Raw genomic sequence first — 17,483 nt, 5'->3', positions numbered from 1 at the left:
CACGCCTACCATGTCTACCATGTCTACACAAGGGCTTTAAGTCTATGGTAATTTAATACAAACATCAGATCACTATAGCCCCCCCTCCCCCGTGAAGATCCAGGTTAGAATAGGCGTTCAGCAACTCATGCTTGGCACAAGAGGTTGACAGGATTAGGTTCAAAGGACAAACACCAGGGGAGATAGATTCATCCACTATATCAGTACATTACCTTCATTTTATTTGTATATAGACCGCATTAATACCCATTTGCTATCAAGCTTTGATTCTGGAAGTGACCTGACCAGCTCCATCTTCAATCACTAACATTGGCACAGGATGTCTGTCCCTCATGTGCGTATCGCATTGGATGGCTTTTTTTAGTTGTTCTTAATGAAGCTATGATAGCATATAGGACCAGATAATTTATCCTAAGGTAATGGAGAGGTGATACATTGGATAATCTATGATGGACATTAGGATCAATGAATTTAATTTGGGAAATAATTTGTTTTGTACATGGTTGAAATACCCCTATTCTCTCTTGAAAAGAGAATGTAACATGTCTCTCAGACATTTGTCAGAGTTCTTTTTTAAGGATATCACTGTATAAATGGACCTTGGCAAGAAGGCTGTGTCTTGTTCAACGAGTTGACATGTTTATATGCGTAGTATTGCGCACTCAGTGAAGCTGGCTAATGTGTATAGTTTTCAAAGTTGTTTTCCACCTGATTCAAACCCAGAAGCTTTCACTGTTACTGCACGTGTTTTGTGAACAGCTACAGGTAAAAGTAGGCTTGTGACATAAGCTATGAGTTGTTCAAATTATGCTGAAAAAGACCCCAGGAACATATTGTACAAGTCAAAGTAGGGAATTGCATGGGACATTTGATGTGTCAAATTGGAAATATCCTCCACATGTCTATCATAAAACCTTTTGGGGGCATGGGTGGCCCAGGCGTCTAAGGCGCAGTGATTCGCTGTGCAGAGTTGCGTCCCTTGGTCACGCCAGAAACCTATGATTGTGGGTTCGAATCCCGGTTCGCCCCGATTTTGTTTCTAGGTTTGTCAGCACCATACTCGTGCTCGTGGGTTTCACCGAAGTGGTAAACGTCTTAGACCTGCATCACCTCGGGCTTTCCTCCCACATTAAGCTGACACGCCGTGATATAACTGGATTACTGTTAAAAGCAGCGTTAAACCCAACTCACTCACTCACTCACTCACTCACTCGCTCATAAAACCTTTTAAAGTTTTACTAAGGCCCTAAGGTCTCCCCCCCCCCCCCCCCCTTGAGAGAGGATTTATGATATTATGGATCCCCCCCCCCCCCTTCAAGAATGCTGGATCCACCCTTGATGAATGATGTAACCCCGCTCAAACAATAGGTATTGTCATGTAATTCATTGCAATAATCATGATAATCAAGCGACCGTTGCCTTTGCAACAGTGCTGGTCAATCTGCATAGTATTAGTAGTGTTATCAGTGGGACATTATCAGTGTTCAGTGGTGACGAAATATGTATCACAACAGTGTTAACTTAATCACCATGCTCTGCATTAGCATGATTCAGTATTTTTTCTGCTTGTAATGGTAAGAGAGAAGGGTCAAGCTGTTCACCTTGCATCACACCATCCACAGAGTCCATGGCCACAGTGCTTTCCTCATCATGCTGGTAGACTTTGTTGTCTTACTACCTCCTGAGCTTCCTGCTTAAGTTGTAAAACACAACCTCATCCCCTTCTTGAAACGAAGGATGTTGCCATTTGTGCCGAGTACTGAATGAAGGACTTAAGTACTTTTTTTAACCAATACTGCTTGTGGTCTATGTGCATTGGTGTAGCTGTCACGTCACAAGGAGATTGATACACAAGTTACATAATATACTAGTAAAACTGTTGTCAGCATTCACGATCTCTGAAGAGGAGCATTTTCAAAGGAATTCCCATCCTAGGGTTTGCCACATCCTAAAGATGGAAGTGTCACCACTTATGCTTGGGACGACCAGAGGAGAGATTCGATCTCCAACCTCAAACTGTGGATTCTATGTTCAGTGGACTGTGAACGCACTTGTAGTGTTAATAGGTAAGGGGACTGAGAATGTTCATGGGAGTAAATGAACATCATATCTCGTTACACGTTTCCTGTCATTTCCTCTTATACTCACTATGGTTGTATGGATTTCACTCCTTGGGTGCCGTCTGGGGTCTGATTTACGGTATAGGTACTTGGGTCTGCACTGAAGTTCAGGTAGACAGATTTAACAACAAATTTGTACAATGTCAGCAGGCTTACTCCTTTTAAAAGTTACTGGCCCTTCTCCAAACTAACTGGCCTACAACTGAATGCTGGAGGTGAGAGGTGCCTGAACGTGATGTCGGGTAGCCACCTAGCAGTGCTCTTAAAATTTAGAACTACTCACCCCTAAAACGTTTTTTCCTGCTCTCTGAGATTAAATTTTGGCTTCCATTTGCTTCATTTCATGTCGATTTATGAGCAGCTAAAGTAGTTGTTGTACACAACATTGCAGAATGGTGGCCGGTTGTCACTAGTTTCAATGTTTGACTAGCCAGCATGCTCATTGTAATTGTTACTAGCCATGGGAAAACTGGCCATCAGTTATATCAACCTCTGCAGTGTTGAAGTACAGGCAATGTGCTGTGTAGGATCTGGTTTAAAGTAAACATATTGCGCTGTGTTGATTAAAGTACAGACACTGTGCTGCTGTCTTGGGTCTATGTTAAAGTATAGACACTGAGCTTCTGTCTTGGGTCTATGTTAAAGTATAGACACTGTGCTGCTGTCTTGGGTCTACGTTAAAGTACAGGCACTGTGCTGCTGTCTGGAAAGGTGCAGGCAGTGTGAGGTAATAAGTGTGTGAGAAGGTGTCAACAATTCAATATTGTAGGTCTATGAGGTGTACGTGCTTTGCTGTAGTAAGTCTGTGAAAAGGTATAAATGCTTAATATTGTAGATCTAGGAGAAGGTGAAGGCACTGTGCCGTAGTCGATCTTTGAGCATGTTGAGAATTTGTTGGCAGAGCACCGTGGTTGATCACTATGAGGTATAGACTATGATATAATAGGCATGAGTTACGTATGGATAGTGTGTGGGATGTTGGAATTTTGTTTCGATTTCATAATACTGACTTTAAATTACAGCTAATTAGTGCTTTGACACATCTTGTATTACAACGCTTGCATTGGACAAGAATTTTAGTAGAGGGTTGTGTCCCTTAGTTTTGCAAGGATCCAGTTCTGTTTCAATCTAATGATAATCTTTGCTACGTCAGTTGCATATATTTGCTTGTGGGATTTGACCGAAGGTGAAGAGAGTATATCCTATTTTCACAGTAAGCTGTTTCACAGTCGTATAGCTGAAATATAGCCAGTACGATGTACCTTCATGTTTCTTTAGAGTACACAGATGCTGATGTCACCAATGATGGCTTATCTCGAAATGATAAAAGAATTATTGATAACGTAGATATATCTTATATACCTATATATATCTGTTATAGCTGACCTGATTAAAAGTCAGGGTAACTTGGTAGCAAGACTTGGAGATATGTTCCAATTTTTGCAATGTATTAAATTTTCACCTTTTTATAACTTTTATGTTTTGACCATGCTCTTGTAATCGCTCAAAATGCATTTATGGCTCAAAAATCGCTCAAAATGCATCACTTCCCCTGAAATTGCCATTCTGAAGAAGCTGAACAATGGCATTGTGTTTCCTGTTATACTGACATCTTATTTTATTTAAATCATAGAATTTTAGTGTTAATTTTTTGTCCTCAGGGTTAATGCAGAAGATAATTGAATATGAATGCTTACAGCAATTTCCAACGTTCCAGGTGAGCTGCACTTCCATGGCACTATTCTTGATATTCATGTACTCGTGTGTTCAGACTGATCAAGTATTTTGCGTAGGCTGCTTACTATTCCCTCATAACGGTCGGTCAAACGATAACTGTATAATGATAATATGGATAATCAGGCATTTCCTGTCGGCCTGACATGATAGACAGGTGCACCGGTGCATCGCCAGTTTTCATGCCACAATATGATAGATTTTTTTCTGTATCAATACGAGATGATGCACCTGCAAAATTAGATTATTTGCTTTTTTTCTTGAAGGCAACATTTTTTTATTTCTTGGTTTACAGGTGACTTTAAACTCATTTCAAAAGTGAGGTAAGCTAATTAGAAAACAAAACAAAAAACATTTCGGATTTATTTTGCATGACTTTTGTTTGGTATAAAGAAAAATATTCTGGAGTAACGAAAGCAAAACAACTCTATTTTTCCAGAACATGTATTATATCCCTGGCACACAGCATGTGCACAAATGGCAACATAACAATATTCATGTCATGGTGAAATGCATGAAAGACGCTGCCATTTTGGCAGCATGGGCGACGATTAAACTGGTCACCACTGCGCTTTGCATTGACAAGCTTTGATGGTATTAGAGAAAGATCCCAGCTAAAAATATCAGAGTGACATCCCTTTGCTTTCTACTCGACGAGGAACCGAAATCTTTTTTTGTTTGAACTTTTTATGCATTTTTTAAAGTGAAGATCGGCAGTAATGATAAAAGGAGCAACTTGTATTTATATTTTTTTAACAATTTTGACTGTAAACTTAAGAAATACAAAAAAGTATCGCCTAACCTACATCGAAACATTGCTTAATGCAATATACCAGAAGCTGTTACCCATAAAGTTGAATGTTTTCTTATGTACCGGCATTCAGAAGCTTCAAACAGTTCCATGCATGATGATTCATAGCCCTACCCTGAAACATGTAGTTTCTACGCAATTTGATGTAAATAAGTGTTTTGTGATACGTATTGTATCAGGAGCTCTGTATCGTGATACGCACCATATCTACCTCCGTGGTAGTAAGCTGTGATATCACCAAGGTACTGTTACTGTTAGTAAAATGTGACTAGGGTTTTACTTGGACTTACAAAACTGGGTTCTTACAGGAAATATGAGTGTCAAGTAAAATGTGCTGACTGTACTCAAATATTAAATACCCATATTTGACGTAATAAGCACCCAGGGCGCTTTCAAAATTAGAAATAGGGGGCTCTTTTTAGAAAAAAAACAGACTTGAAAGATCGTAAATATCGTGGTTTATACTGAAAGACTGAAAAGATACAAAAGAAAAGTCTGTACGTATTATAACGACAGATATATTTTTCCAGAATTTAATTGCCTATAATTAAGGGTGCATATTACACACGAGTGCGTATTATACACGAATATATAAGTCTTGAGAACATTGATCAATCGGAAGGGGTGCTAATTGGGACTGTTCACAAGCCAATATAGAAGCAAATATCTCCGTGGGTGCTTATGAGAGTGGGGTGCTTATTACGTCTAATACGGTAATTACTTTTTTTACAGGAACTCCCTATTTCTTGTGAAGAATTTGGTACAATGGATGCAAGATATATTATTTGCTGCTGTCCATTCTATACGTTTATGTGTACTTTGGTCACACAGTTATGCATCACGTATAACCCTGCGCGATAAAAACTATATTTCCTCTTCCCATGAAGATTCGCTATGCATAGTCGCGACCCTTGGGCACGCCAGAAACCTATGATTGTGGGTTCGAATCCCGGTTTGCCCTGATTATGTCAGCTTTGTCAGCACCATAACCGTGCTCGTGGGTTTCACCGAAGTGGTAAACGTCTGAGACCTGCATCACTTCGGGCTTTCCTCCCACATTAAGCTGACACGTCGTGATGTAACTGGAATACTGTTAAAAGCGGCGTTAAACCAAACTCACTCACTCACTTCCCATGAAGGAGCCTAGTGGTTAAAGCGTTAACTTGTCACACTGGAGGTCTGGGTTCCATTACCCACCTGGGTACAATGTGTGAAGCCCATGTCTAGTGTCCCTACCGTGACATTGCAGGAATATTGCATAAAGCAATAAAGCCATACCTGCTTATCCGATAAAGCTTTTGGTTTGGTTGGTTGGTTTGTTGTTCAACGCCGCACTCAGCAATATTCCCGCTATATGACGGCGGTCTGTAAATAATCGAGTCTGGACCAGACAATCCAGTGATTGATATCATGAGCATCGATCCACGAAATTGGGATCGATGACATGTATCAACCAAGTCAAGCGAGTCTGACCACCTGATCCCGTTAGTCGCCTTTTACAACAAGCATGGTCACCTGATCATATGACCTTGATGTATGTTTCACATGCGATGTCGACTGTAGCACACAGGGCCGGGTGTGTTATGTGAAATATTGGTGACTGACGAATAAATAGAGAATCTCACCCAAGTGTCTTTTGAAATCAAATATATCAACACAAGTTGATAAAAGTGGAAAAATTCCGAGGCTTGCCGAGGAATTTTGCCACTTTTATCAACGAGTGTTGATATATTTGATATCAAAAGACACTTGGGTGAGATTTTATTTATCATCCAACATCATTCTTTCAACTTTTTCAATTTGTAGACAGTAATTAGCAGTGTCTTCAGTGTAAAAAGTACTGCAAACAGCTTCCGTAGCAGAGCCATTAGTGATGTCATTTGATTGTGACGTCATGGTAACCAGTGACGTCACAATGGTCTGCAAAGCATTGTGATGTAATTTCATTGCAGCGATATCTACAATGTAGATATTGCTTGATCTTATCCAAGGATATCTCCCGTGGGAGCCAGTTTTGGATGATAAAACAACTACTCACAATTACTGTGATACAGAGGCCACAAGCCGACCATGAGTACATGCACCCACTAACTGGCATCTTTATGTTTCAGTGTTTGTGGCTGCTATTGCCATCTTCAAGGTTGACGTGACACCGTTTGGGCGGGGCTTCTTCTGCGATGACCAGTCTCTCATGTACCCCTACCATGACGACACGGTCTCCATGGTGGATGCTGCCCTCATCGGTGTCCTTCCCATGGTGTTACTGGTACGTAATGTTTTTTTGTTTTTTTTCAAACCGCCTCCGTGGTCTAGTGGTAGAGTGTCCGCCCGGAGAGCGGAAGGTCCTGGGTTCGATTCCCGGCCGTGTCATACCAAAAGACGTTAAAAGATGGTATTTGTTGTTACCCTGTTTGGTGCTTGGCTTTAAGGGGCTAAAACAAGGACTGGTCAGCTTGGAGTCAGTATACTGTGTCTGAGTAGGGTATTCATGTTAAACTGCGGCATGGTATCTCAGTGAGCTAGTACTATAAATCGGCATCAGTCCGGACTAGTACAAGCAGCCACACAAACACACTCACACACGTCGCTATATAAGTGCAATAATCTTGGATGCTACGTTAAACCCCATTTCACCTCACCTCACCTTTTTTATTTCAAGTGAATAACTGCTAAATCGCTGAGGCATCGTTGAGCGGTATTCACCCGCTTATAGGAGCAAGGATGACCAAGTCGTGTAAGGCACCGCGGTTTGCTGTACTGAGTTGCGTCCCTTAGGTGTACCAGATCCTGGGTATGAAACCAGAAACCTATGGTTCGAATCACGGTTCACCCCGATTGTTTCTAGGTTTGTCAGCACCATACCCATTCTTGAGGGTTTTACCAATGTGGTAAATGTCTAAGACCTCCCACATTAATCTGACACGCTGTGATATTACTTGATTACTGTTGAAAGCGGTGTAAACCCAACTCACTCACTCACTTACTGACTTGTATGTTTCAGATTTTTGCAATCGAGGCCTTAGATGCCTACTTGTTGACTGGCCTCAGCTGTGTGCGGACCTTCTTCAATATGTACGGGAAGCTGCTCTTCGCCCAGATAGGCGTTGCATCTTTCGGAGGAGGGGTCTGCTATCTGACAACGGAAGTGGTCAAATTGGTGGTGGGTCGGCTGCGACCACACTTCTTTGATGTCTGCAAACCTGACTTCTCTAAGATCAACTGCAGCGCCGGATACATCGTCGACTACGTGTGCCAAGGCACGAATGACGCGCTCATCATCGATGCCAAGTAAGATTAGGCCCCTTCAGTTCACCAGTTAATGATATACCGTATTTGACGTAATAAGCGGCCAGGGCGCTCTCAAAATTTGAAATGGGGGCTCTTATTAGAATATCATTTGGGTGAAAAAAGAGTTAAAAAATACATTTTGTAGTTTATGCTGTCAGCCTGAAATGTTTGTATACAAAAGATATATTTTTCCAGAATTTAATTGCCCATAATTAAGGGTGCATATAACACACAAGTGCGTATTATACACGAATAAATAAGTCTTGTGTACATTGATCAATCGGAAGGGGTGCTATTTGGGATTGTTCACTAGCCAATATCTTAGCAAATATTGCAGTTGGCGCTTATTATCTAGAGCGAGGCGCTTATTACATGGAATACGGTGTAAGTATTATAGCATTACCTTCTGTTTTAACTGACATCTGAAGTTTGACATCTGGTTATTCCTTTTGTTCCTGTCCATGAGGACCGCCTCCGTGGTCTAGTGGTTGAGCGTCCTCCTGGAGAGTGGAAGGTCGCGTCATACCAAAAGACGTTAAAAGATGGTATTTGTTGTTACCCTGTCTGGCGCTCGGAATTAAGGGGCTAAAACAAGGACTGGTTGGCTCAGAGTCAGTATACTGTGTCTGAGTGGGGTATTCATGATAAACTGTGGCATGGTATCTCAGTGAGCCCTGTGAAGATGCGGGTTATAATTGCTTTTTAGCAAATTTGTCGTAAAGAGGCAAGTAATAGGGTAGGATGGTCAGACTCGTTGACTTGGTTGATGCATGTCATTGTATCCCAATTGTGTAGATTGATGGTCATGATGTCAGTCACTGGATTGTGTGGTCCAGACCTGATTATTTACGGAGTGCCATCATGTAGCTGAGTGCTGCGTTAAGCAACAAATGAAAACAAACATCATAAAAATGCTGTATAATTTGACTATTTACTTCCAGGAAATCTTTTCCGTCCGGTCATTCGTCATTCATTGCCTTTGCAATGACGTATATTATTGTGAGTATTCATCAGCTGATATAAATTTCTGACTTCAATAATGTTATCATCTCTTGTAACTCATTTTCTGTAAACATGGTAAAGAAAAGGTTTTGTGTACATTCAACTGATGTGAGCTTGTTAGTAAATAATGCTTGATGCAGCAATGAGAGTGAGTGAGTGAGTGAGTGAGTGAGTTTACGCTGCCTTGAGAAATTTTCCATTAAGGTTTTGCCTCACTCAGAGGCGGAATCATGAATTAGAAAATGTATTTGTGTGTCTGTGCCTGTGTGTGTTAGTTCTGCACATACATGTGGCTGAAATACTGGGAAATGCAGTTTGTAATCAGCTTCATCCAATCACTCAAACAATGGTTTCCTTTGGAACATAAAGCCCAGGTATTCCATGTAATGGGCGAACACTTTTAGCTGTAGGCCACCCCACCCCCTTGAAAGACCGGTAGCATTTAACATTGGATTAATTTGATGTACTTTTTAACGTCTGCTCTTCAGATGTATACTCAAATTCGTCTGCCAAGGAAGAATTGTCGTCTGCTGCGAGCTCTACTCCAGTTTGGGGCAGCTCTAGGCGGTGTATATGTCTGTGTGTCCAGGATATCCGACTATAAGCACCACTGGAGCGACGTTCTAGGTGGCGCTGTTCTAGGAATAGTCACAAGTGCTCTAACGGTAAGGGGAATATAAACACAAAGGCAACACAGTGATTTCTGAATAACATTGAGCACACTTTTAAGAGATTTGACCACAAAATCATGGTCTAATTTGAAATTGGAGAGTGCAACAATTTGTGAGAATTTACCAGTGAGGGCAAATTTGAAATCACATTATTGGAGGTTAATGGATAGATTTGATCCCTTTCAACCGATGCTTGTATGGAGCGACTAAAGAGGCTGCTTGAGATAGCATGTCAACCTACCTGATCGGGTGGATCAATGCCCACGATATCGGTCACTGGGCTGCCTGGTCTAGACTTGATTATGTAGAGGCTGCCATTATACAGCTGGAATAGTGCAGCATTAAACAACAAACAAACAAATTACAAATGACGTGACCACACTATACAGTCTCCCAAATGTACAAATCATTTCGTCTAAATTCAATATCAAAGTATTAACATGCCCTTAGGCTTAAAAAAATAAAAGAATTGGTTCTCAGGCAATGTTTTTGGAAAATATGGGCCGGTGGTTTCTTTTTTGTTGTTGTTGTTCAAACAAGTATCTAACAAATAAATATAATAATCAATATACAATCAACCTGGGAAAGGGCCTTCCTTCATAAATGTATTCCTTGATGTGTAAAATACTGGAATACAGTATTTGACCACCGTTGGACTTGGAATATTTGAGGATTTTTTAATTATTTAAAAATAAAAATGGAAATAAGAAAGAATGATGCGGGCAGTACCTGAGTACCAAGACTATTTTATTTTTTAGCCTTAGTGTATGAGCTATTGATGTTTTCAAGGAGTTCAAAGCTTTCAATCTTCGAAAACAATATGATTTTGATTATTCTGTCATTCAAGAAATTCTCTGTAAGTCCGCTTTGGGAATATACTTTAAGTAAGGATAAGAATTCATGGATGAATAACTTCTCTATTACAATTAAGAGCGACGTTTCGGTGTAGGTTCTAACACCATTATCAAGCAAGATGTTCGACCCAACACCGAAACGTAATAAAGAAGTTGTTCATCCATAAATTCTTATCCGTACTACTCTGACTTCTAAATGCCCATCAAAGAAGAATAAACTTTAGTTGGGTCAAAACCAAATGTGTTGCTCAAATGTTTTGTGCTTTTATCCTTACAGGTTCTCTATGTCAATGATGTGAAAAGGATTAACTATGAGGAAGGAATGTCTGACGAGAAAAGCCCAGTTCCTCTGACAAAATACGAAAAGAAAGAGCCAGCAAAATACGAGGATGTTCAAAGTTCACGACGAACAGTGGTGTAAGGGAGGTAACCCACACTGTAACAAAGGGAGACAATTTCACTATGTAAACAGTTACCTTGCAAAGGGTTGAACTAAGAACTGTGAGACTACAAACACTGATGTAGGACAACAACAATATATCATCCTTAATTCGAAAAGTCTTTTGTAGGCTTGAAGTGTGTGTCAGGCATATGACATACAGACTTTGAATTCCTGGGTGGGCGTCTTCCTTTCTTATATCTGTTGACCATGTTTGCTCACTCAATGAACAATCCTACTCAAGAGAACATTCTGTCTTTTTTGTATGCATACTTGATTTTCTGCATTGTTTGTTTTGTTTGTATTACTTTCATCATTTTCATACCAATAGTAAGATCAACCCATGTCAGATAACGTGCACTTTTACTGCAAGCAATTTAATGCACGGCCACACTTCATTTATATTTTTGACACTTGAACAAAAGTATCAAATTTTAGAAACCGATTTAGAACTGTAATTTGTAAAAGAAAATCGCGTCGTACAAACACCTACATTTTGATTGATTATATCTGTCATCATTAGTCAAATACTTTCCAGATATGTTTTTGAAAGTACACAGCTGTGCACGTCTCAGGAAAAAGTGGTAAAATGATGACTTGTACCATGTCATCGAACCCTTTCTTGCTGAGTGTGCTGTTTTTTCTTTTTATTCCTTACTCAGACACGGAGAATTCGTGGCCAGTTTGCTAGAAACTGATCTGCCCTAGTGAAAGGTTCATACTCTAATTTTGTACCAGTAAGTGTTTACACGATTGTTCCTGTTTCATATTTTTTTAGTAAGTAACTATGATGTGTTTGTTAGTGAGAAGTCCTTGTGCTTGTGCCCTACCGTATATGACCGCGGATAAGCCGACCCCGTAGATAAGCCGAGGTGTTAACTTGACCATTGAAATACGAAAGAAAATGATATGACCCGCAGATAAGCCGAACCAGGAATTGAAAGGCAAAAAACACTGCGAAGTCGGACTGCAAGACATGTGCCGATACTCGCAGATATTAGAAAATGTAAGATGAAAAACGTTGAAATTCTATTGAAAAAGTCATTATTATTTCTAATAAAGATTTAACAAACCAGTCATCCACTTTCATAATGTGGGAAGCTGTTTCACATGGTTTTTTTTAATCTCATAATGATCGTTATATGTTGCCATCAACAATGAAGCGCCATTTTGTGAATCGGTGTATATAGAATTATGAACCCGTGAGAAAGTATATCAGCTAGAGCGAAGACTTGCAGTTTGAATTCAGCATCGTAAGCATGGCGTTTTCATTTCAAACTCATGATGAGAATGTCAGTCAGTAAGAATATACCAACTTTTATAACCCTTTTTACACCATTCTTACACAGAGACATGATGACCTAGACATCAGCCCGACCTGAAGTAGATTTGTCATATTGTGTCATTGTTTCATTAATGGAGACTGATTATGTGTGGTCTTAATGAAATTGTTCTGTACCTGTTTATTACAGTGGAATGTAGTTGATATTGAAATACTGTCACCAGGTTTCTGATAAAATGAGCATAGAGGGATTTGCCTTCATGAGGATGGAGTTATGTCCCTTTGTATGTACATAGACAGGCTACTTTTCAACATATGACTCCCAGTAACCATCTTCTCGAGGCAAGGGAGATAACTCACAATAAAAGTCCAGTTTCCACCCTTGCCAGACTAGGCTGGAGTTATATTTTGGCTGGACTGATGAGTCTATGCTTAGTCCAATCAAAATTGTGTTACAAAATCGACTGCTTAGTAAACTGTCATGCAGATTTCGGTTGATTGCAGGTTTTGCAAAGCATGTGTAAATTAGTGTCAACAGATGTTTTCAAAATCTTTTCATGTTTTTATCAAGGTGCTCATGTGTTTTGATACGCTTCTGAAGTAAGACCCGTTTTATTACAATATAGATCTTGATTATCGATCAGATTGTCTTTATCTGGTGCCACCATTTCATTTGAAGAAATTACAAGAGATATGAGAGGTAAAATCTGATTGGTCAATGGGAGGGACATAGAAGGTACGTAACTGGTAATAGCCACCCTAGGCACTACGAATGACACCAGAAATTCCAGCTTAGTTCAGCAAGGGTGGAAACTGGACTTTTACCGTCAGTTAACTCCCTTGCCCTTGGACGATGCCAGTGACATGGTCACGAGTTCCATAGAGCTTCTTGAACTGGCTATGGTGTATAGACCAAGCTCCATCTCAGTGTATGACACCTTTGCTACCATTACCGTATGTTGAGATCCAGGAAGTGGCTGTCACTGTGAGGAGCTTGGTGTACAGCTGTTTCCTAACAGTAAATGACAGGACCGCTGTTTTGCATTAAAGGTTTTCGCTGTATGTAAAGTTTGGTAATATTTTGTTTCAGGAAGCCCTTGTTGTTGGTCTGTGTTTGTTCACTGTCCTAATTTATTGCTTCATAAGTAACAATCTCATATACAATACTGGTACCCTGGTATTCCCTTATGCAGTTCAGTTACTGTTATTACCCCGACAAGGAAATACTGTTGCCTTAGGCCACATCAAATAAAAGTGTTTCTCATCACTGCTGGATCCTACAATAAGAATACAATAATCATCGTGTATTTGTATTTTTTGTATTTAATATTCAAACCCCTCAAATGCATACCTCATTTCGTTGTGGTGTGAGGGAACACTTTTTTTAAAAGCCAGTACTTCAGCAAACACAGGTATAAGGGTGCGTATAACTAATATTAAATGACGGTTACCTAAATAATAATGTAATCAATATCTTGCAGCCCGGCAGCGAGATGAGGTTTCAGCAGATGCCTCACTAATTGTATCTCTAAATTTGTTCAAATCTTGTCTATGTTAACTATAGTTGCCATGGTAACGGTACTGATAAATAAACTAATTTTGGCCAATGTGGCGACAATTACATGACAGAAACGTACATGTAGCTATATTGTTTCAAGCGTTTCCAAGCAAATATAACTTTCTCCTTAATACTAGTATTCAATTTAAGGTAAACGACAGTGGTGGGAAACAGAATTTATTCCATGTGGCGTAAGATTAGTGCAGGGCTCGATTTTAGGAACTTGATTTTGAACTTGTGCCAGGTGCATGTTGACATGAAAACCCAGTTGCACCTGACCAAACCTGGGCCCACTTGCACAAAGCGATCTTAGCGCTAAGACTATTGTAAGACTATGCTAAAGTATGGGAGTTACGATCATCTTAGCGCTAAGATCGCTTTGTGCAAGTAGGCCCAGGTAGCACCCTGGTCCCATAAAATTATGAAACCGACGTGATGGATGAATAAACTAGTCTTAATAAATAAAATCTTTGATCTCTGATGACTGTGTCACGATCTTACATACATTTTTGACGTATTGTTGTAAGACATCATTTGAACATGTGCACATATTCTTGGTAGTGCCCACAGTTTGATGACATCAAGCCCAAGAAAGCATGACAAAGTACACATAATACGGGGAATAGTGGTGTAGTGTGGTGCTAAAACCTGAGAGTGATTGAATGTGTTCATTGATCGACATTGTGTGGGAAAGTAAGGGTCAGACACAAATCTGAAATTTTTGCACTTGGTGCCTGTAGAATAAATAGTCAGTTGCACTTTTCAATAATTGGTTGCACTGGTGCATGTTTTGTGTAGTTAAATCGAGCCCTGTAGTGTGTGATTGGTCTCTGTATGTATTCACTTCAAGAACATAAATGAGATTATCTTATGTATTCCGCCGAGTCGGGTAATATATTTGTACCTGAACCCTTTTCTGTGATATGTGAAGAGATGTAAATAATATTGTTTTTGTCCCTAATATTACATGTTCACCTACTTATGAAGGGGTGTATACAAGTCTGACCCCCATATTTCGTTTCAAACCAGTTTATTGTCACAGCACTCCAAATATTTCTCGTTTTTTCTTGTCCAGCCTCGCAAACTAAGTCATTGTTGACAACAATATGTTTATCCCACAAATGTATTCTAATATGATGTATTTTGTGTAAAACCTGTCATCCAAACTGGAAATAATTATGAAACCATCCTGAAATAATTATGAAACCATCCTGGAAATAATTATGAAACCATGCTGGAAATAATTATGAAACCATCCTGGAAATAATTATGAAACCATCCTGGAAATAATTATGAAACCCTCCTGAATTATTATGAAACCATCCTGGAATAATTATGAAACCATCCTGGAAATAATTATGAAAATATACCCATTGTTACTTACCTTGCCAAAGACGTAACAGATTCATATATGCAGACACGCTATACTTGATTGGGATTTGTCTGCACAGAGTCTCATCAAGCTGTAACACAGTGACTTTTTTGTCTGAAATGCTGAAGTTCTCTGCATGGCCATAGTTCCGTTCCTTATCCCAACTCGAATGTGTTTGTTGTGAGCTCAGATAAAGGCTTCAACTGATTATCTCCTTGGTCTGTCAGCACCATACACATGGTGACCTGTGAAGATCCGGGTTAGAATAGGTCTTCAGCAATCCATGCTTGGCGTAAAAGGTGACTGATGGGTTCGTGTGGTCAGGTTTGCTGACTTGGTTGATACATGTCATCGTATCCCAATTGCGTAGGTCGATGCTCATGACATCAATCACTGGACTGTCTGGTCCGGACTCGATTATTTACAGACCGCCATCATATAGCTGGAATATTGCTGAGCGCAGCGTTAAAACATCAGACAAACCATACCCATGGTCGTGGGTTTCAACAAAGTGGTAAACGTGTGACACTGTGGTCCTATGATGTTTCCAAACACAATAAGCTGACACGGCATCTTACATAACTGAAATAGTGTTCAAAGTGGCGATGATATGTCCACTCAACCACTGGCATGGTTACACCCAGATGTTTAGCCAGTGCAAGCACCTAGGGAATGGCCACATGAAGGTAAGATGTCATTAACAGCCGACGGTGGTTATGCTTGTATCTGTAACACATCATCGTCAGTTGATTTAAAATATGGTGAACAGCTGTAAAATTCAAGAACGGAATAGAACACAGTTGCTCAAATGTATCTGAAGCCGACTAAACGTGAAGAAAGGTCATACTGTCAACAGTTGTTTTGCCTGGTTAAGATTCGATTATTTACAGGCTGTTGTGATCGTGTCAATTTGTTTTAGATCCTGTATGAACTGTGGAATTAATCACCAACACAATTTCTCTTAATTGTTAATAAAAAGCTTATTCCTTCCATGAAGGACCCAAGATAAACCCCATACCTCGAAATTTTATTCCATATTTGTGAAAAATTGTTTCACCTAAACTGACTTCTCAAAAACTTCTGAAGCAACTCCAATACCCTCTGTCGCAATAAAAGGCGACTGTGCTTGTTGTAAGAGGTGACTAACAGGATCAGGTGTTCAGACTCGCGGACTTGGTTGATGCATGTCATCTGATCCCAATTACGTGGATCGATGCTCATGATGTGAATCACTGGATTGTCTGGTCCAGACTCGATTATTTACAGACCTGCGTCATATATCTGGAATATTAGTGAGTGCTGCATTAAACAAACAAACAAACAAACAAACAAACAAACAAATACCGTCTGCTTTGTTTTTATCAGTACTAGATGATGAAAAGTATTTTTAGATATTCAAATAATATTTCACCATGTTAACTTGCATTTCTTTTACTTGTATTATTCAAGATGTAAGCAAGTAGTTAGTTCCAATAATTGTATGGATATGACACAAAAGATGATTAGAAACACCCGATGTTTTCCTAGGACTGCAGTTAATCTGTCATGGCTGTTGGGTATTACACCATACAGCCATGTTCCTTGACTTGTGGGGAGGTCGGGTAGCCTAGTGGTTAAAGTGTTCGCTCGTCATGCCGAAAACCAGGGTTTGATTCCCGACATGGGTACAATGTGAGAAGGCCATTTCTGGTGTCCCTTGCCGTGATATTGCTGGAATATTGCTAAAAGCAGCCTAAAACCAAACTCACTCACTCACTCATTGACTTGTTTTGAGTAGTATATATTTTCTGGTCTGAAAATGTTTAAATGTCTACTATTTGTTAAAACTCCAAAAGAAATGAAAACACATTTACAAAAAGGAAATGAGACACCCATATAATATAATCTTAATACAGAAAATTTAGATGTCCTTACATGGGTACAATGTAGACACACGTACATTAAATTCTCATAAAAATAAGCTGCCAGATTGTTGAATAGCTGCCAGATTGTTGAAAAGCTGCCAGATTGTTGATGTGGCGTGGAGCTATATTTGCTCACTCGTGCATTGAATGAAGATACCGGTACTCTAACACACCTTTTTTTCTTTTCTGTGAAAAAGAGTGTATCTTGTGTACTTCCATCTTATTCTGTAATAAAATCCATTTTGATAATACCATTTATTATTTTAACCCGTTTTTGTTATGGAGAATGAGTGAATATTAAATGAATTGTTTCCAAGGTGACCAAATGGATCGACCCCATCGTGATGCTGAAATAGAGGGCATCCAGTGCAATGGTTGCCAGGGTTACTTCAGTGATGGAAATGTACATTTTTGACTGTACCACACCTGATTATTTTCGGTTTGGAAA

The 17,483-nt window shown here is 39.7% G+C and overlaps 1 protein-coding gene across 2 annotated transcripts in view; it reads left to right on the top strand.

Annotated features, from left to right (window-relative positions):
• Positions 1-17,483, top strand: part of LOC139465809 (phospholipid phosphatase 1-like) — a 27,492-nt gene extending 10,009 nt beyond the window's left edge. For both annotated transcript variants that reach the window (XM_071247741.1, XM_071247740.1), the window contains exons 2-6: positions 6,777-6,931; positions 7,667-7,953; positions 8,895-8,952; positions 9,444-9,620; positions 10,758-17,483. In XM_071247741.1, the coding sequence (XP_071103842.1) occupies positions 6,777-6,931; positions 7,667-7,953; positions 8,895-8,952; positions 9,444-9,620; positions 10,758-10,901 (821 nt within the window). In that variant the 3' untranslated portion in view covers positions 10,902-17,483. The remainder of the gene's footprint in view (positions 1-6,776; positions 6,932-7,666; positions 7,954-8,894; positions 8,953-9,443; positions 9,621-10,757) is intronic.

The sequence above is a fragment of the Haliotis cracherodii genome, unplaced genomic scaffold, assembly GCF_022045235.1.
Source record: "Haliotis cracherodii isolate W230 unplaced genomic scaffold, xgHalCrac1.p SCAF_18, whole genome shotgun sequence".
NCBI classification, from domain to species: Eukaryota; Metazoa; Mollusca; class Gastropoda; order Lepetellida; family Haliotidae; genus Haliotis; species Haliotis cracherodii.
The sequence above is the reverse complement of the archived record's forward strand: the minus strand, read 5'-3'. Positions and strand labels throughout refer to the sequence as shown.